The 21,791-nt window shown below is 36.5% G+C and overlaps 2 protein-coding genes across 5 annotated transcripts in view; one reads left to right on the top strand and one right to left on the bottom strand.

Annotated features, from left to right (window-relative positions):
* The window catches only part of FANK1 (fibronectin type III and ankyrin repeat domains 1), an 88,207-nt gene that overhangs the window by 59,563 nt on the left and 6,853 nt on the right, over positions 1–21,791 (top strand). Inside the window, exons 5-12 of one of the 4 annotated variants that reach the window (XM_045023706.1) lie at positions 2,937–3,011; positions 3,348–3,413; positions 6,557–6,722; positions 8,590–8,733; positions 9,447–9,524; positions 9,610–9,654; positions 9,756–9,845; positions 12,003–14,694. In XM_045023706.1, coding sequence (XP_044879641.1) covers positions 2,937–3,011; positions 3,348–3,413; positions 6,557–6,722; positions 8,590–8,733; positions 9,447–9,524; positions 9,610–9,654; positions 9,756–9,845; positions 12,003–12,101 — 763 coding nt within the window. In that variant the 3' untranslated portion in view covers positions 12,102–14,694. Of the gene's footprint in view, positions 1–2,936; positions 3,012–3,347; positions 3,414–6,556; positions 6,723–8,589; positions 8,734–9,446; positions 9,525–9,609; positions 9,655–9,755; positions 9,846–12,002; positions 14,696–21,791 lie in introns of those variants that run through there. The other 3 variants (XM_045023707.1, XM_045023708.1, XM_045023709.1) reach the window with 3 other exon arrangements.
* ADAM12 (ADAM metallopeptidase domain 12) overlaps positions 19,821–21,791 on the bottom strand; it is a 315,046-nt gene continuing 313,075 nt past the window's right edge. The window contains exon 23 of the mRNA XM_045023718.1: positions 19,821–19,948. Within this exon, the coding sequence (XP_044879653.1) occupies positions 19,891–19,948 (58 nt within the window). The 3' untranslated portion in view covers positions 19,821–19,890. The remainder of the gene's footprint in view (positions 19,949–21,791) is intronic.

Raw genomic sequence — 21,791 nt, 5'->3', positions numbered from 1 at the left:
CATAAATCACTTGTTTATCTCCCAAAATAACACCTTTATCACCTCAGATTTCACCATTTTAAGTATTGTTCCAGGGGTTCATGCCTGCACTTACTGCTTTTCTTACTCCTTACACTATGCCCTTAGGGCTTCCAACCTGTTTTTCAGTTTCTTTATCTGTTGCTTGCCTGCTTTTCTGGGCCTGATCCTGCTCTTTTTTTTTTCTCCCCCCCCCCCCCTCCAAATGAACCGTTTGTGAGTGATATTGTGGTCACTTCACAATTTTGAAATAAATGTTCAAGGAAAGGGACCAGGAAGGGTGGGGGCTAGTTGATGAGCCCACCTTCTTTGCTGAATTGGTAGTGGAACACTAAAGAATCAGTTTTTGAGGCAGACAACAAAGGGGAACAGAACAAGGGGCTTTTTGTCCTTTTTACAATGAGATGGGAGTATTAAGGGGGTTGGATCGATCCAGGGTGGGTTTTTGAGAACGGGGTAAAGGGGAGCGCTCGGTCTTTCAACTTATTATTTGAATATTTGAGAGAGGCGAGTTTTTGATTTTGTCCAGCTACGATTTGCCTCTTCCCACCACTGAATGAAACAATTAACCTCTTCTTTAGCCAATTTAGTTTTAGGTTGGCCGAGTTTGTCCTTTAAGACGTCCACTCGGTCTTTGTTCCAAGAGTTTAACAGTGGCCACTGAGTTTTGGGATCCCCCTGAGTTAGCCTAGACCATTTTTCCAGAAATTTACAGGAGTCCGGACCCTTCTTACAGGAGTCTGGACCCATCCTAAATACATAAAATGAGCCGGCGTTTGTTTAGGGAACTGTCCCGACTTAGACATCTGGTTACCCATACAGGAGGACTTCACACACCAATCGCACAAGAAGGAAATTCAGGTTTGTGAGAGCAATGCCCGGTTCAACACACAAAAGGAGCCCACAGGCTACTGCCTCAATTGCCCTTGCTTTCACACCCAGGGATTTACCCAAAGTGTGGTGCGGCTGCAATTGTGCAGATTCCACTCACTCAGACCGCAGGGACAGGAACCCCTTGGTTGGCCGATCCCCGGACGGAGATGGCACCCAGACTCAAACACTCCACAGGAGGACGGATAGACACAGAGACAGAACAGTCCTCAGTCCGGACAAAACACAGAAATAATTACCTGACCAGATTCCTGATGTCAGATCCCGGGATCCCTACCAGAACAGAGTGGGAACCAACAGGTTCAATGGCGTAGACTTCACTGTGGTCGTGCACCTTTCCGTTCTGGTGGAGGACCGCTCGGGCCAAATGCCCAGGTGCCGGCTGCCACGGTCATCCTACAAAAACAGTCAGGAATCACACAGCCCCAGTGAAGACGGTTGCCATCTCGGTGGAACCTCCAAATTGTCAAAGTTAGACTCAGGACTCACCGTTTGTCAGACCACTCTGTTTTATTAGCACAGCGCTCTGCTAATAACACCCAGATAATGTGAGCACCATGCAAGACACAAACTATCTTATTTATACAGATAAAAGGGTGAGAACTTAACAAGATAACAAAGGAAGCAGAATCAGATAAGTTTATTATTTCTGCTTAAAGGTACATACAACATTTCTTTAATCCAATTGCAACATGACCCCCTTCTGACAACAAAAATTACTACATGACCCCAGGAGGGGGACCGCGGGCTGTAGTTTGCCCACCTCTGATCTAGAACTAAGACTGTCACCTCCTCCCCATACTAGATGGTGGATGGATTGTGGCTTTCACCTGGTAAGTAGGGAATGGCCCCCCTGAGGTGAGATGTGGTGGAGCCAGCACATCTCTTTCTGCTGGCTGCACTCCTGACATGCATAGCTGGGACCATAGGTGCCAGCTCTCTACTTAGTGCCTGATAAACTTGGTTTGTTTTAGGTGGTGGTAGTAATTACCTGTTTAAAGTGCTGTACCACTTGTGGCAGGTGTGCAGGGTAGACAGTATAGGTTGTATCAGCAGGAGCAAGTTTTTTTGGGAAAACTGAGAGATAAGGCCAGAATGTGGTGGCCTGAACCTACTATATCTGACAAAGCAAGGGAAAGGCTTCATGTGTTGCACAGATTGAGGTACATCTTATCTGTATCCTTCGTGAAGACCTGGTGATGGGCTCCCATTCCAGGATTTAGCTCCACAGCTCTTTGCGTGTGCAGAGATGCCATCCATGTTTAGAAGCCCAGTGTGAGTAAAAGAATGCATTCTACTTCCCCCATTGTATCAACCTGATCCATCTTCCCCATATCATAGGTACATTTCTCTTGTCTATTTGTCACAATTGATCACAAATGTCATAGAATATCATATTCATAGGGATGCACACAGACTCATTGAATTATTTATGTAAAAGTATATATCTTAATCACTCAGCAAGTTACCAGCCCATTCAGTTGCAATCAGTAACATGCAATTTCTAGTTGCTTTCATTTGTATAATAGACTAGTATCCTAGTTAAGTCAATAGGGTTAGAATAAGGTTGTTGTGAAACTTTGTCCAATTTTCCTGATTTTTTTAAAATGTTTATTAGAATATTCTATTTATTATTTGACTTCCATTATATTTCAAACCTCAACTCTGACATGGTGAAATTCTTTTTTCCCTAAAAATATGATTTTATCTAGGCAGCTATAATTTTTTAAGTAGCTTATTTTTTCTTGGAAAAAGGAAACTTGAAAAATATTTGTCAATGAATTTCTATGGAAAAAACAATAAAAAACAAACCGTAAGAATAGAAGTCAGCAAGAATAGAAGTCAGAATTTTTGATAAAATGATTAATGGTTTTTACTTTCACACTATTGGCAAAATTAATAGGTGATCACAATGCTTTGAATTTATAAGACACTTCTTAGAAATATGTTGTGGAAAGATTTATAGTTGTCTCTGAAAATATTTGAGATACACTAGTTTGTAACATTTTCTTTTCTCCTCTCGTAAGACATGTGAAGGTGGATGTTCCTGATAAACTAGGCTTTACTGCTCTGATGGTTGCTTCTCAGAAAGGATATGATAGGTATTACTGCTTTTCTTTTACCTCTTTGTTGTGCATGATAGATTTTTACACTTTTCTACTATATTTGAGCACAATAATAGATGGTCAGTTTAGGAAAAGTACAATAGAATATTATTGATGTTTTTGTTTTTTCATAATATAAAGGCAACTTGGACAATTTATAAAATTCATCCAGAGTGTTTATAAATTGTCAAAGTTGCCTATATATATATATATATAATCAGTAATAGACTGTACAAAACTAAGTTTTTATTTACTCTTTCAGAGTTTCTATTTTAATGAGAAATGTTAGTTTACTGGGCATTGTTCTTGATGAAAATATTTTATGTTATATAGGCTTGTGAAAATATTGGTACAGAATGGAACAGATGTAAATCAGAAGAATGGAAGTGGAAAGGACAGGTACTGCATGGATATATTGTTTCACCAGAGATTTTGGGGAATTGGTGTTATGCATTACTGCATCAATATTTTTTCAGTTCTGGAAACTGATATTCAAATTCTAGTTTTGCTCACAGTCACAACTGAAAATGAGTTTTATTGATTTAATCTTAGTCTCCATTTGACCACATCATAAAATTACTATGGAGTTCAGTAAACTGGGAATCTTTGTTCAGGAAGAATACAGGACTTCATTAGAAAAGAGAATAGTAGATCAGGAGTCAGCTGCATTAGCACAGGTCTGAAGAGGAAGCTTACACAGTATTTACTCTCACTGCATGGCTCTAATCTCTAAATTCACTCATACATTTGTAAAGAAAAGAGACAAATAAAAAATATCTTCAAGGAACAACCCCCTCTTCAAATAAACACTAGAACAGACTGTAATAAGATAAGAGAAGTGGCTGATATGTAGTTGTTAGGCACCATATGCTGTTCTGTATTAGAGCCTCTATACGAAATTCATATTCAGGTGAAAGTTGATCCCATCTAGTGACTCTTTGGTGGCCCCTATGTGAGATGAATTTGGTGTGTGTCTGCTCCCACATCACATACTCACCTCAATGCTTTATAATGGCAGACTCAATATAGAGACTGATAAGTGCATGGGCTATGGAGGCTGCTGCTGCCCTGGAGATAAACAGAACGTATCATTTACCAGGACTATCATGACAGTGCCTTTCATCATCACTAATTTTGCACACAATTTTTGAAAACAAGTTTATGTGGTAATAAGCAAATTTTAAATATGCAAATTAGTCAATTAATTGATTTGCATAAGGCGGTGTCTCCTAAAATCTAGTTACGCTTGCTAGGTGTCTCTGTTTCTCCTGGACCTTGTCTTTATCTGTGCCACTATCTTGATGCTGTCTGGGTTCCTTCTAGTCTGACCTCATGGTGTTCTACACAAATTTCTTCCTTTGAACTTGAGCTTCCCAGTGATTTCCTTCTGGTATATTCTTTACTGCCTGTCCCCTCGCTTGCTGCTCTCACCCTACTTCCTTCTCTGATAAGACTGCTACCAATCTGCTGGGATCTCTTACAGCTGTCACACCTGAAGCATTCAGGTAGCCCAGTCCATTTGTAGCTACTTGAGTTTCTGGTGTAGCCACTCTGATTTCCCCATTGCATTCTTAGGTCCAGGCAGCCCTTTCTGGCAGTTCTGTTATCCTGCTTGTCCTCTCCACTCATAACTAGGCTACTCTGTTTGGTACTTAGTAAATCAGACAATGAGAGGTAGAGTTACCTGGTTCCATACGTGATTCAGAAGACAAATGCTCCCAGTGGTGAACCTTTTCAAGTGACCCAGGATATTTGTCCATCTGCTTCTCTATTTGTCGGATCACAAATCTGTTTCCCTGCCCCCTTGGATGATCAATGGGCCAGTTATGGCTTTTTGGGATTGTAGTATGCACACATACTTGTGTTCTGCCTGGTAATGAACTGGCAGGCTCAATAATTTATATATACTTTCTTATACACAGAGCATCAATATTCAGTGAACTTTATTCCACATTCACCAAAGAAATGTATTTGTCTTGTTTCCTGTGCATTGGTAAAATATGTTTTCATCTCTATCCATGCACACATTTGATGCCAGGGTTCGTGGTTTTGGGAAAGACTGAAGACTGTTGGATATCATCTAAGATTAGCAAGTGTATATACACAACACTGATAGATATAAATCAGATACTTTCCAATTTAAAAGTAAAGGGAAAACTATGATGATTGGTTACTGATTCATGTTTCCTGTATGATTAACATAGAGCAATTTTATTATGGTTGACAATGAATTTAAGGGCTCAAAAATTAAATGTGTGATTTCATTGTTTGTGTACTTGAATAGCTCCCTTGTGACAGGTGCTATTCAAAAATAAAATAAGACAGTCCTTGTCCTGATAGTTTACAATCTAAATAGGGACAAGACAGGACAGGTGGGTGTAGAACCAAATTTTATGGGAGGGAGAAGACAAGGGTAATAGAAACACAAAGTGTGAGTATATTAGCTCAATGTACAGTTTGGTAGCTACATAATTATTTTATTTAAAAGAGATTAACGAGAAAGAGAGATTAATGAATCACTGAGACAATTGTTTAGACGTTATCTAGGCAGGTGGCCAGTCAAAACATCATCTTAGCATTATTATTATTATTTATTATTTATTTTTATTATTACAGGCTAATTTTGTTTTAATTTTAATACTCTGAATAAAAAACGTATTTATATTTTCGTTTCACCTTAAGGATTCAGTTAAGGCTTTAAGAGCCAGAACTGTGTTAGGGTAGGAAGTGCATCACCTGAGTGATAGCGTTATTGTATGCAGTGTTGTTGTAGCTGTGTCAGTCTCAGGATATTAGTCTCAGGTGAGGTAATATCTTATTAGTAAAAGATATTACCTCACCCACCAATTGTTATTAATATTACAGTAATGCCTGCATGCCCCAGCCAACATCAGGGGCACCATTGCACAGGTGCTGGCTTTTCAAAGTGCCGGGGGACTGGCTCGATCCCTGTCTCTACCCTAGGCCCCACCCCCACTCCATACATTCCCGCTCCTGCTCCACTCCCACCCCGCCTCTTCCCACCCAGCTTTGCCCATTCCCCGAAGCATGCTGCATCCTCGCTCCTCCCCCATCCCTCCCAGCTTCTTGCATGCTGTAAACCAGCTGTTTGTGGCGGGTGTGAGGCGCAGGGAGGGAGGGGGGAGGCGCTGTTCCCCGAGGCCCGCTGGGGGTTGGGAGGCACTGTGGGGATGGGGAGGTTCTGATACAGGAAGGTGGCACTATGGTGTTCAGTACTAGTAGCTCTCTCCTCTGTAGTTGGGTTATGCTGGCTGTAGCATTATGGTTCTCTTCGGTTTTGGAGCACTGGAGGCAGAGTGGGGTGCAGCAGGGGAAGTGAAGGGTCTTCTTGTGCCTTTCTTTCACCCTCTTCCAAGGACAGCTACAGCTTAGCAGTACATTAAATATCAGTAAAGTTGGTGGTTGTCAGCTCAAAATTATTAGTTGACAAGAAAAGGCTGCCCAAATTAAAGTAAGTCACCAATGTAAGAATAATAAAGATGTCCTGTTCTTCCAGCAAAATAATTCTCTTTATGTTACAGCCTAATGTTAGCTTGTTTTGCTGGTCACCTGGATATTATTAAATACCTCAGAGAACAAGGAGCTTCTTGGGAAGTCAGAGATCTGGGAGGTTGTACAGCTTTGCACTGGGCTGTGGATGGAGGACATTGTGAGGTTATTGAATGGATGATTAATGATGGCTGTCAGGTATGGATTTTATCTGTGTGTTCTTAAGAGAAAACAGCATTTTTATGGGACATAAAGAGGTTATCTGATAGCCTGGTGATACTTTGGAAATGTTAGTGCTCGCTAAGTATATATCTGAGCCCCTTGGGATAAAGGAGTGCATCTTATTGCTCAATGGATAGTGACCATGACCATGACATAGGTCCTGAACATCTAGGAATAGTAAAACTGAAGAAAAAATGGGGGAAGGTGCAGGTCAGAGTTCTGATAGGAACATAGAGAATCTGCTATAGGAGGCTGGGAAAAGTGCTGCCTTTCAATTCTATTGTTTTTATAAATAAATTACTATACTTTGGTAATTGTTTTGTAGATAGCTAATAGGGAAATAGACAGACCCTGAAGAGCCTAAAATTGAAGGTTTTATAGTTTTAATAAAAATCCGGCATTTTGTTTTGCTCCCAAGCCTCCATGAAATTGGAGACAGGCAGTCATGCCTACTTTTGATTTCGTACCATCTGATACACAAACTTGCATTAGCAAACAAAATGGGATATTCTTAGTAACAGCTCAGCAAATATTGGCAAATTGGTGGATATAATTTAATCAAGCTCTGGTTGAAGACTGCAGGGAGGCTAAATGAAAAGTTAAAGGTATGGAGATAAAGATTGATGGGTATAATGTTATTCTAATTGAGAATACTAGAACTGTAAAGCACCAAGAAATGACCTGTAAAACAAGTTCAGATTAAGAAAAGTCATGTTGATAGAGTTTCCTGCAGGAGTGCAAAGTGAAAGAGAAGGGGATTATGTGCTAGATAGGTCAAAATTAAACCTCACATTATAACTTTATTGTCACATAGCATTCTTAGCCCAGTGAGTAGAGTAGTAGAGGTTACTGATAACTGAAAAATCTGCAAATCTTGGAATGAAGTTTGATCCTGTTGCATTCCACAATGACTCCAATCTAAAGGAAAATGAGTTGTATATTTTCAGGACCTAAACTTGCATATTGCAGTCTGAAAAACATGAATATTGACATAGAAATGGCATGTTTCTATTTTTCAGATTTAAAATAATTTTATCTAGGTTATTACCATGTTCTTCTTTGGTATACATTTTTATTTTACCATAAAAGAATATGGACTTTGAATACCTAATTTATCAGATATCCAGCCATATTCAGGTTTACTACTGGAGCTGTAGTACAAAGGTTCCAGAATCAAGGGGTAGAAAGGAGATTTTTTTTGTTGGTGACTTGGTAGAAGATTTCTTATTTAAATGATTGGCATACTGCTTAGGTTTTGTTGTAATATTAATTATATGTGTAGGGTACCTCACGCTTTGCATTTTTGTTATTTTAAACTGCAATAAATAATAAATACATAATGATGTTATGATTCTTTTGGATGAGGAAGAAATCTATTCTCCATGCACAAACTTCAAAGGCCTGAAAACATACAGGAGTCACTTCAAATGTCTACTTTCTTAAAGCAGTGACCATCCAAGTTGGGTGCAGAGCAAGGAATACATTGCCTCCTCTTAAAAGGTGGATGCACTCACTGGAGCCTGCAGGAGAAACTTTCTGGGGCTCCAATTAAAATATGCACCCTAACTACTACTTCTAATATCCTCTGGGAGTCCGGCCAGAATTGTAACTCCTACTGTAGCCCTGATCCAGCAAAGCTCTTCAGCATATAATTTATTTTAAATATGTGAGTTTGTCCCTTTATGTTTATGGCACAATTTGTTTGCACATTTTAAAAATATGGCATCCTCAGAGTTGTGAATTTGTTCAACTCAGCAATTGCTCAGCAATGTGAAAAATCCTTGTTTATTTAAATAGGGATTTTATTTTTCAAGTATGAGAAATGTCTTCCTTTCTGCAATAGGTAGATGCTAAAGATACATGCTTAGAATGGACACCATTGATGAGAGTTTCTGCAGTAACAGGGAATAAGGATGTGGCATCTCTTTTAATTGAAGCAGGAGCAGATGTAAATATGAAAGATAAAGATGGCAAAACACCTTTAATGGTATGCCTTTTTTAATAATCAGTTTAATTGTGTACTTGCAATTAAGGTCAGGAATTTGACTACAGTTAGAAAATTCTTGTTAACTCAGATGTGCAGTAGGAGAGCAGTGGTTATTCATTCACTCCTAGAGGCTTTTATTCAAGGAAAAAAATTACTAATATTCCTCTACTAATACATTATACATTAAAAAACTCTTGGTTTGGTTTGTAAAATAACAGTACTTAGTTTGAGTAGACTTCATGGGCTCAAATGTATTTTTATTAGGATGAGTCCTCTGATTCTCTCTCCCTTTCAGAATTTATCTTTCTGAAGTACTACAGTTATGTATTCTATAAAGATGATAAAATGATTTCTATATCATATTATCATTTCAGTCATCACAGAGGAACATAGCCTGTACATTTTAAATTCATAACATTGATAAATACGTGTGTGTGGTATTTTGATCTTTGTAAGTCTACATATTATTGCAGAGCCCTCTTGGCTGTGTAAAACCCAGATCCTGCCTCAGATTCAGCTAGTGCTGATCTCTGCACTCATTTGGAATCTCACTGAAGCCAGTGGAACTCTGCATGGGCACTGGAGTTCACATCGGCAGATCCCAGTACAAGACTGGGGCCTGTGTAATGTAACATACATACACTAACTTGTGGCAGATACCAGTATTGTAATATAAGGCTATGTATTATAGTATTGTTCTAATTATATTGCAGGTGGCAGTATTAAATAACCATGAAGAGTTGATTCAGTTGCTCCTGGATAAAGGAGCAGATGCTACTGTTAAAAATGAGGTAGCTAAAAACAATCACCATATTATAAAAAATTACAACAAAAATCTAAAAAAGATTTTGAATATGCCATTGTTTTGTCTTTCAGTATGGCAAAGGTCTTCTAGAAATGGCTAGAGGTTTTCACAGACACGTATGAATAATTATTTTACATATTGATTTCCTGGTTTTCTACTGGTTTTGTTTTTTAAAACCTTTCTCTTTCCCTTAATCTCTCTGCCTTTTTTTGTTTAGAGCGTGGTCATCTTGTTAGAAGAAAATAAGAGAAAATTAAGTGAGAACACCAATTGTCCTCCACCAGTTCTTGGCTCACAGGCACGTGAGGTAACTAAATAAAAGCAAAGGAGCGCTTTTTCTACCAGCAAGGTGAAAACATGAAGACTGGCCCTCAGTTAAGCATTAGAATTTGCTTGTTTTACCTTATACTGTTCAGTTGTTACAGATTCTTGGATGCTCATTAAAATGTGTAGCTCAGCTTCTTGAGGATGTTGTCTTGTATCTAAATATATATGTATGTTGTACTGCCATTGTTCCCTAACACTACTTTATATTCTCTTGCATTTAGAGTTAGATGTAAATCAAAATAATGTTTTCATAAATGTAGTTTGTATATCATTTCCCTTCCTATTCTAAGCCCTTCTCAAAGCTCATGACAAAGATTCTTTTTCACATATTTTTTATTATTACTTCCCTCTTCTTCTTTTCCTTTGTCTCCTAGTAACTGTCCCTCTGGCTAGAGAATGTTCAGTAACTCCCACTGATGCCTGTCAGTGTCACGCTTAAAATAGCCAGGAAGTCCCTTCTTTCTCCCCAGGAAATGAGCATCTTGCTTGTGCAGCACGCCCAGACTCAGCCATAGGAGTGAAGCACTAAGTTTAAGTCTTAAGGACTGTAAATATCTTTCCAGGATAATGTGTTAGGTTAGGAAGGTGTATGTAATAAATAAAGTTGAAAGGTGGTTTCATGGTGGAAGCTGAGTTGTGAGGTTAACTGTAACTATTATCTGATGTAGATAATCAGGGACCTCCTCATACACGGTCTTGCAGTGGCAACTAACACGCATGCACAATCTATCCTGCAGTAGAAATGTGATGAAGTTCAGGTACTTAAATTTTATCACAAGATAAAGAGCCTTATACCCACTTCAAGGGATTGACCTCACTGAGTTCACTTCATGGTAAAAGTAAAGTGACTGGTCTTCACTGTTTTTTTTACCTTGGGATAGCTCATGTGTGTTAGTTACCCTTTTCAGTAGAGAAGACAAGGCCTATATTGGGGAGGTAAGGGGAAATCATCACTAAAGGTATAGTCTAATAGGCTGTACCTTTAGTGACGAACAGCTTTTTGGAGTTCAAACCTAAAGAATTCCAAAGCATTAATGCAACATTTAACCTGGCCTGGTCACTAAATAATGTTTTATTATTTTAAAAATTGCTTGTAACTCTTGCATTCACAATATAGTGTGCAAGGTATTAGTAAATCCAGAAATGGCTAGTTGGAGTTAAATAGTGATAAGCTTTAAACATTAATTAATAATAAAACTTAAAAATCAACACAATTTTAGTAGCAGCCAATGCAAACTGTACAAATTATGAGATAAATGTTGATTTACTAAAATGTAATTACAGTACTCTTAAGTTTGTAGAGGGGAGAGTGCACATCAATGCTATTTACTGACAATTACCATATTTCATATAAAAGCAGTAAAGAGTCCTGTGGCACCTTATAGACTTTCAGACGTTTTGGAGCATGAGCTTTCATGGGTGAATACCCACTTCGTCAGATGTAAGATAATGGTAATTATAGTTGATATTTTTTATATAAAACACATCCACATAACTATATTTTGAAAGTCTTTTGCTTGCTGTCACTTTTAAAACATACACTGATTGACATTAAAATGTAGATGTCTTCCTTTATCATGATACGTTGCAATACTTTCCTTACTACAATGAAATATTACAATGGGGCACATCAGTTCTCTTACGTGTAAATGTTTACTTTTAAGTGTCAATCATTGTACTTTCTGTCCTGTTGATAATGCTATCATATGCAATAAAGCATAAGCTGCACTTACTTTGTGTTTCTATATAAAGGTAAATTAAAAGTATGCATCCACAAGAAGTAATTTTCATTTTGTGGGGCAGTCTAACCAGTGTTAAACTGGTATTTTTAACCTTTAAGATACCAAGAATAGCATTGTGGATTTTTTTTTTGGCAAAATGATGCCAACATTTCCTATCCTTGATGCTATGTTGTTTTAAGCAGTCCAGTTGCCCAGAAGCACTGCCAATATGGATGCAATTTACTAAAATTCAAAAAATAAATGTATGCTAAAATTCTATTAATTTGAAAAAAATAAAATAAACCTCAGTATCTTGAATTCCTGTAAGAAGAAGATTGATAACAAAGAGACTGTACTATCAGAAATATTTACCTCATTAATGAAGAACTTGTTTGTGAATCTTCTTTCCTTTTCAGGTTTTATGCAGAACAGAAGGGGCTTTGGAAGATGCCTGTGGGGGCAGGGGAAAATGCAACAGTTCTAGGATTTTCCTCCATTTGTGCTATTTCTTCTAGAAGCCAAATCTTCCTTTTAATCAGGAGAGCATTCCTAGTTCTTTCCAGGGCAAAGATAATGTCTGCAGTGAAAAATTCTGTTCTCTGAATCCAGCCTTTCAAAAAACTGTCAGCCAACTAATATGATTCACATTTTGGTGCAGATGCTAACTTTCTTTTCCACTCTATTTACCTTTGTAAGATGTAAAGTCAAAATGGAACCATGAAAACAGTAATACTGTTAGCCATGGCAATTAAGCATAAAAACAATCCATTATTTGTTATCTTCTGCATCTACGTTTTTTCCAGGGATGGGCTGTTTACGCAGCTATCATCTAACACATGATGTTTTTATCTCTCACTTTGTGCTGGAAGGAAACTAGACTATTTCTTACTCTTCTGTCTGTCATTTTACATTTTATTTGACAATCTTCCTTCCCTTTATAATGAATTTACTCAAAGAGCAGGGATCTATGAGGTGAATCTAAAGGTTCCAACCCTGCTGAAGAACAATATGGAATTTCAGGGGGAAAAGGGGTTACATTTTTTTGCTTGTTTTTAGTTTGCTTTTTTAAAAATGTAGGAAATTACACACACAAAAGTGTTAGAAGAATATTACTAAAGTTGCAAACAGAAGCACTGAAAAGGAAATACCAGAATTAAAGTTGCTTGTGCAACCTTAATTCAGCCCTCTTATCCATATGTATCAGGAAAAGTCTTTTTAATTATATTTACATACTGTTTTTTCCAGAATACCTTCTTATAATGTTCAAAACAAGTAAAGCGGTAATGTATATATTACATGTACAGGTCTACTAACAGAGCAAGGTCTGCAGCTGGGAGGGAATTGGAAGCTTCTTAAACTAATGACAAACGTACATAATGCTGAAACACAAGTTGTTTAAGGAAATTTCAGGATACCCAAACATATGACACCAAAAGTAGCTGTCTAGCCTGCCTAAAGCTGCTCCTACTCCTTGGTAATAGAAAAGCAGATAAACTGCTCTTTCAGTATTAACGTAATTTCTGTTCTGCAAACGTTTAGCAAGGAATGTGGTATGAGAAATTAAGCTTGTGTTAGACATCTATGTTTCCTTCATATGCTCAGTAAGCTATTTCAAATGCAGCTCTAAAATGAGTTTGTAGCTCTGACTCCCAATGGCTAAAGAAAACACTATTTGTAAACAAGTTTTTTCTGTTAGTTTACCATATATAAAGGTGATAGTCAAACTCCTATAATTTTTTTTCAAATTTTTAAGTACATATTTAGAAAATATCTGCATACATGTATAACAAAAAAGTGCCTGTGATATGCTAATGTATAAGAAAAATAATTCTGTTGCATAGTGAAATTTTACGGTTATTTAGAGTGTCGAAATGAAATAATTGACATACCTAGCAAAGAAAGATGTTACCGTACTGATTTCTTAGGTAGTATCTTATATTTTTTTTCTTGATGTGGTGCTTGCATTTTTTTCTAAATCATTTTGGTAATTACATAAGACAAAACAAAACAAATGTGTTTACTGTTTATTGAATATAGTATTCTTAACAATGAATAGTGTCCTGCTTTTGCAGCATTACATTGTATTCACTTGTAATACCTTAAAATAACAAATTCTATAAGAAATGTGTACAAAAGTAACACAAACTGTTATATAGCTAAGTGTGTGAAAAAGTTAAGCACATTTAAGTTTAACTGAAGCATGATAAATGAATGGTTCATAAAAAGTAATGTGCTGGTTTATGTAGCTTTAATCTCAGATCATACTGTGCTAAATGGTCTGCAGTTTAAACAGTTAAAATTACTTATCAGTTGCTACATTTTTTTTTTAGAATAGCACCTTTTTTTCCCCCGAGTCTAACCTAGTGAAAACATGCCTTGTATTTTTACATATCCTGCCTTAAAGTGCTTTTAAAAATATTTTTCTGTGACTGCTCTGTTAATGATTGTTTAGTCACTGGTCACACTTTTTAATGCTTTGTTTAAAAACATAAATTAATACATACAAAAGTCTTGTGTTGGTTTGAAATAGATGTGAATGTATATTGGAAAGGCATATTGGTATGTTGGAGAAGCAAACAGCATGCAGAAGAGAGTATGCAAAAGCAGGAATTTGACAGCGAGATGAAAGTTTATGAGATGACTTAAGATAACATGTAGCACTTCAATAGTTTTTAAAGTGCTTTGTAACTAACAACTAATTAAGCTTCAAAACCATCCTATGAACTGGGTAATTAAGTGTTACTATATCCATTTCACGGATTGGGAAAACTGATGCAGAGAGGTTAAATAACTGTGCAAAATCAAAAAGAGAAATCTGTATCAAGAGAAGGATGAAAATTCAGGATCTCCCAATTCCTACTCCCATATTTAAACCATTAGACCCCACGCTCTCTTAAATGTGTAGTAGATTAGTATTTTATTTCTTTTTCTGTTAGCTAAATTCATATTTAACTATATTTTGCGAAATGTGATGATGATACATAGGGGCATAATCTCTTGTGGATAGGTTTATTTAGTTGCTGTTCAGAAGGGATAATCTGTATGTAGAATGAGTTTTGGCACTAATGAGTTTACAAAAGTAAATTTCCTAGTGTACTAAAAGATAATTAACGAATGAATCTTCCTTCAACTTTATTGTAAATGTCTAAATGCATTAAAAACAAACTATAACTAGTAACATTTTTTGAGCATTAGGAAATAGTTGAATAACGTTGCATTTTCAAATAATCAGAACCAAACAGAACTGATGCTAAAAAAAAGTACCTGCCAGGAAAAAAGCCATGTACAGCAGCCATGTAACTAGGCATTTAATAGAAGACATGTAGGTGGAAAAATCAGACTTGTATATGAAAACTTGTATCTATATAAAAACAACACCTATGATTACTAAAACTGAAAGACATTAGATGGGAAAAACCCATGTCTGTCTCTGTTTTATTCAGTTTTTGTACTTCGCATATTTAATAATTTTCACTGGTTTGTTGATGGTCATTTATACTTCCAGTCCCATGCACTAATATAATGCACCTTTATGCATTGTTCTGTGGAGAGCCCATGTATATGCCCTTCCCCAGGTTCTATGAGAGTGTTGTTTACCAGTAACAGAAGCAACAAAGCATTAAGTTTTTACCTCTCTAGAATGAAGGAATGCTTTCAAAGGGTCCAGATCTCTCTGGCATTTCCCAGCCAGGACATGAGTCAGCAAGTCTCAAGTAGGTCATACATACTTGTATCATAGCCTTTAACTATAAAATTAATCTCAAAATCATTACATGTGCTTGAGCTGTTTTGCTTTAAGAAGTTTGTGTTTAATAACCATTGATATATATCCCCCTGTTTAGTCAGCTGTTTTAAGTAGTTGTAAATTTTTAGTTTACAAGTTGGTTAAAGGTATTTTTCAGAGATTTCTCATGCAGACTTAAGATGAATCCTGGGATAGCAAGAGCTGTCTGATTAGTGATGATGCATCATCTCACTGTAGGTCATATAAACAAAAAGCAAGATCATATGAAAGTCAATCTTAAAGTATCAAGACTTAACTGTTATGGTTCAGATTATGATCCTTGTAAATCTGTTTTGTCAGCATGGGTGTTAACTCGGGATCTGATCCTGTAATAAGAACTCTACACACAACCTCACTGGATACATGAAGCATTCGTAAATTTGGCATTGTAATATTCATGCTAGGAATTCCAGCTTGTTAAAGGGGTATTTCTGAGAGATGCTGGTTACACGTTAAGGTTCCATTTATAAATAGTTTTTAAAAAGTTAATGGGTGATTAACAGTTGCTTTGATACTTGGTTAATCAATTGTTATAGAATCCAACAGGTTAATAGGTTACAACCATCTATTGATGTGCTTATAACCACCTGTAATATGCAAGTGTAACCCATACACCTTCTGAGTTTGGTGTTCTGTCCCATCTAGTGACACTGAAACCAAGTAGAGAGAGATTAATGAGTCTGCTCTACAGCCTTAGCTAACAGCCATATGGCTTTTCGCTCATACAGTAGAGGGTCATGAACTAAGCTCCAGAGGTCCCAGGTTGGATCCAGCCTGACGACCGGGGGCTGTTGGTGTTACACAAGCATATTCAAAACATGTGTAGTAACATCTATTAATTCTTTATAAACCATATGCAAATGGAACCATTTTTTATCCAGGTTATTTAAGAAGTGCGCTTTTGTGTTTAAACACATTGATGATGGTGAGGGGAAGTTGATCTGGTTTAAAAACTTTCAGACCAGTCATGCAACTTCTGTTCTTCTATATCATGTTAAATTGTTCTTGCTAATACATCTTTCACAAAAGTAGTCTTAAAGAATCATACATATATCACCCTAATAAGCCTTAGCACCACTAAAGATTACCAGTTCAAATCATTAGCTTCCTTGCAGCAGTTTGATTTTTACATTATGTGCCTCTTTGTCACATAATTTTGCCAATTACAAGGGACAATGGCCTTTAGTTTTTGTTTCACAATGTCCAAGAAAGTTACGAAGGCATAAATGTTCCCTCTGTAAGTGGCCATTATTTTCTTATATTTTGTTGATTGTGTGGTTCATGTGATGGTGAACTTGAAGAAATTTAGATTGTAAGGCAGTGTACACTCTTTACTCCGTTTACATATTTTTGACAAGTAATCGTTTTTTATATAGTGGCCAAAAATCCTCCCTGGTGCATCTGCATAGAGTTACACCAGGGAAGAATTTGTCTCCTCGTGCTGCTTAGTCTTGAAATATCTTATTTTCAGAAAGAATTAAGTTGTACATTTCAGTTGCAGGCACTGGAAAATTAGCCTTTCAGCTCTTGAGACCACTATTATATAGGCCCATAATTCGACCCGTTCACAATCTGCTGGAGTATAACCTTTTCATTGAGAAATCAAGAAAGAGTTGCAAAAACAAACAAAAAAACCCAATCCCCTCAAAAACCCTTTTATCCAGTTTATTGCCATAATTTTTAGTACTCTCCATGCTTCCTTTGCAGGCTTTGAAGCAGCAATTAAACAGTATTTCCATCACTGCACACAATTATGCAGGGAAGCTAATACACAAATAAGGAAATAGACAAAAAAGAGCCATATTGTCTTCTGTTGTATTAGAAACATGGGCAAAGCTTAATGTTTGCCAAAGGCTAATGAAGAAAAAATATTTACTTTCAAATAATGTTGGTATTTTCTAAAACTATAACACTTTCATAGAATACTTTACATGTGCAAAGCTCTGCAAAAATACTGACTACTTTCCTACCTCAGAAGGGTATTATCACAAAGAAAAAAATACAAAAGATTTTGTGTCCTTTTAATATTAATAGAAGTTTTAGGACTAAGTCCCTGCATATCATACTGAAAACTTACATCAGTATAATCTGAGGCGTCAGGTCCCAAGTTGCTGTAAAATATTACAGCTCCATTGAAGTCAATTACACTGCTCTGATGTACATCAGCTGAGGAGCTAATCTTTAGGTAAAATTCTAGCCCCACTAAAATCATTGGGTGTGTTGCCATTCACTTCAATGTGGCCAGAGTTTCACACTTCAAACATTATCAGAAATACAGAAATATTTTGACACGGTGTAGTCAATGGGAACCTAAAAAAGGACTATAAAGGAATGAAGTGTCCATATGAACCCTAGTATATTTTAAAAGTGATGTATTTTTCTAATTCTGGCAACAGAACAAGATGCCACTGCTAGCAGTAAGGAGTTAAGACTTTTAAAAACAAAATAAAAATACCTATCCAAAATTCATAAAAAGATTGTTTAAATAGCCACAACAGCACCTGTTTTTGGTGTTTGTCAAATCCAATATTAAAAAAAAAGAGTGCCACCACCCTCAGAAATTCTCCATGTTTATCATAAATATTTTGTTAGCATTTTCCAGAATGTCTTACAAATTAAAGTACTGGTAATTTTATTAAATATGCATGTTTTAGGAACTGAAATGTCTTTGAGGAGGATTCTATTTTGGTTTATTTGTTTTGTTGATAATGTGGATTTAGCTGTTTAGTTCATCCATAAACCTGGCTGCTGTATTGTTGCCTTGATATAGTGGAGACTGAGAAAGTTAAGTAGAGTTACACTCACCGAAATGAGATCCAAAGGCCTCTGTACATTTCTTTCTGCTTGAAGAAACAAAAACTATGAACAAACAGGAAACTAACCCATTGCTGACAATAATGTTAGTAATGGCTCCCACTTAGTCCCTTTCAACTTGTATCGAAAAGAACAGTTTGTTGATAGCGTAGGTGAAACAAACTATTTTTAGCAGTGTTACAGAGTGTGGAAGGGACCTCACACAATGCGCACACACTCATGTTTCCATAGCAGTGTTGAAAATGAATTTATTGCATCTACACTCACAGTGAAAGTGTTCACAGTACTAGTTGGGCTAGGTTAGGGTAGTGGGAAAAGCGAGGGAGGAGCTGTCACTGTGAGCCTTTGCTGCAATATGACCATTTTCCTAATATAATTTAACCCACATGTGGCGCAATGGTCAGTACTAGCTTGATTGTTTATCACTGTAAAAGAGATGATCCACCACATGGTGATTTGAGGGAACTAAAGCAGGACTAACAATTCTAACAGTTTCAGCTGCATGAATTAAGAAATACAAAACAGAAATCAGAAAGGTATTGGTTTCCAATCTCTGCTTTTTGATGAAGATTCGATGTACAGATGAAGGGCAAAAGTAGCTTTTCTTTTTACACTGAATGGTGCTCAAGAGATACGAAGATCCTGTCTGATTTCAGATACCTCATGTCTTTATACTAAAGTACATCTTTTTAACGCTTTGTTCACAGGAGTATGAGTATTTTGGGAAAAATCCATAAGAGACAGACAGAATAACATTTTAGAAGCTAGATACAAAACAGCAGTAAATATGTAAAATACAGTTGATAAGCAGAAGTGAGGCAGCAGAAATGCATATAATCTATTTTAAAAACAATTATTTGTAAATATAGCATCTTAGTGTTTTCAAAGTATTTGACTGTATAGCTATATTGCATAGTAAGATCTTATATGATATTGAATTTATCTAATTACCAAAGCATCAAAAAATGTGATTACATTGGAAGGCCTGAATCTGCATTGATATGGAACGATTGTGTTGTGTTTGATAAAACTGTGAGCTAAAAATACAATTTTATGATATACAGTATTTGTCCAAAACCAATATGCTCTCTTTAAGCACAGATTTCCTGACAATTTCAAACAGTGATACCAGGCATCTTGAAATTACAGTACAAATAGTAACAGTTATTTTGGTTAAACAGATATGGTATACATTCGTGTGCAGATATCGGGCATTTTACTGTATTCCAGAAAACATGGCTCACCCTGATGTAATCATTCACAGGTTTGTTATAAACCATTGAGATCACTAGAGTTGTTTATCCACTGATTTATCCATGAGTATCAGTACTCTGTAAAGAATAGATCAAAACTAAACACTCTACATAACACACAAAGCAGAATGTTTCAAGTTCACTGAAATATTATAAAAAAGGCTTCCTTCCTAGGAAAACTCAGCTATGGTAAAAAAAATATCTACTACAGTGCACTGCACTGTAATAAATATTCATCATAAATTAATAATTTACAAGTACCTGAGCAAGTACATGAGCACCATAGCACAGCACAGCACCAAAAGAAGTAGCTCAGAGTTCTTAAAAATAATGGTGTTTTAAACATTAAAAATTCTACGTATTGTTATTTTTTTTAAACCCACTCTAGTTGGAGTTTAAAGATAGTGCAAACTTCTGTCTTCACTTTTTTCAGAACGGTGTTAGATTTTCTTGTCATTTCACATAGGCAGTGTTGCTGGATCTGGGTACTTGTGGATGTTTAGGTGCAGGTCTGTTTAAAAAAAGATGAGAAATATATAAATGAAAATGTCAGAAATTGTTAAACTTTTTTTAATTTTAGCATTAGGATATATAGTTTAATTCATTCAGCAATAAAGGGATTTACCAATTTTATCTTCACTTTGTGAAGAAGCAGCACAGAACTTTTATGTTTAAAAAAGGTAGGACATCCAACTTCTTTTAAAGCCACCATCAGATCTGCTCTAGAAGCAGATTCTTTGTGTGACCCTCATCCAAGTCCCTTCATCTGTTAAAATATTGCCCTCTGACCAGTGGCAGAACTAGGGTTAAGTTTTAAGTGTGTGTTATAACCTTCCTTAGCTCCCTATGGGGTCACTTAATTTAGGATACTTTAAAAAATGCCTCTTAGTCCTGTACTGTAGGTACCAGTTCAAAGATATATGGGTGGCCACCTTGAAGTATTGTTACTGCTTCTTAAGAGCATCTTACTGGGATGCATAATACACAATATAGGTTCTTAGAGGAACTCCTCTCTCCCTCCCATGGATCTTCCACATGGAAGAGTAATACTGGTAAGTTAAGAGCTATGCATAACGTACATAATTATTAGGAAAGTAAAATGTTATTTTGGTTCAATTTTTTTCAATTTTCTGAGCAGAGCATCACACTAGGTGTCTCAGGGTAGAACTGCTATTGCTTCCAACTCCATTATTTTTATTTCTTTGAGACTCTTATTTTTTTAATGCGTAGAAGATTTAAACTCTAGGGTTACATGATACAATAATAAAATGGAAATTTGGAAGTTAATGGAGCCTTATTTACACTAGATCCCCCACTGGTGCTACCATTGGTGGAGATGAACCGGTGTTAACATGGGTGAAAATTTCTAGCTAAAGGGTGATAAAACTTCCTAGTGAAGATAAGGTCTAGGAGGTGCCTTTAAAATATCACCTAAAAGAATTAAATGTTTGTGTGGAGGAGGTATGGGGCTGAGATGGCTAAGGGGGGAATATAATGATGATTCTCAGTGTACGTTTCCTACATACAGGGCTACACGTGTCAAAAAGCTCACAAAACTTCCTATCAAATGAGAGTCTCTGTTAAATTGCTATCATCTTTCAAAAAGGTGGCAATGCTATCATCCCCAGTTCTAGTTGTCTGCTGCAGTACTGTGCTGTCTGAAAAGGCTAACCACTGGATTCTTTCGAAGCATCTGCTTTAAGAGACATCTCTTTTGTGCTACTGAATATTTTTAGAATCACACTTCAGTGTCTGTTTGTGCTGCAACATCACTATCCGCTTGTTTGTTCACTTTTTTGGAGGGGGGGAGCAGGAGCTTGTAAAAACAAACACTTATCTTGCCACACCATTTTCCTCATGTAAAGTAACTGCAATGCCCTGATTTTGAAAGAAAAACTGTATCTGTTTTTCTTTAATGGGCATGCATTAAATTGCATGTTGACACAGAAATCAACTGAAGCTTCTAAACTTTTCTGTATCTACAGTATGGATGATTTTACTGTAAATCTTTGCTATGCCTGTTTGAACTTATTTATCTTGTATGTTTTTAGTTTTATTCACCAAGAATTCTTCCCAAGTAATGTAATGAAATCCTTCCATCCTTTGTGACACTAAATTTCTGAACCACTGCCAGCTACATTACTTTCTGGTAATGCTGAAACTATAAAATAATGGCAAGCTTCGTTATAGGAGGTGCCTGCCAATAAAGCATTGTTGATACAGCAGAATATCATCTCAATGTGCAAAGTTATTGCATGCGGTCTTTCATACATTATATAAGATCATATAGCTCTTGAATGAGTTTTGCCTTCATGAGGGCTGTAGGGTAATGCTCTCTATCTCTTTCTTGCGCT

The sequence above is a fragment of the Mauremys mutica genome, chromosome 7 (genome assembly GCF_020497125.1).
Source record: "Mauremys mutica isolate MM-2020 ecotype Southern chromosome 7, ASM2049712v1, whole genome shotgun sequence".
Classification (NCBI taxonomy): Eukaryota; Metazoa; Chordata; order Testudines; family Geoemydidae; genus Mauremys; species Mauremys mutica.
The sequence above is the reverse complement of the archived record's forward strand: the minus strand, read 5'-3'. Positions and strand labels throughout refer to the sequence as shown.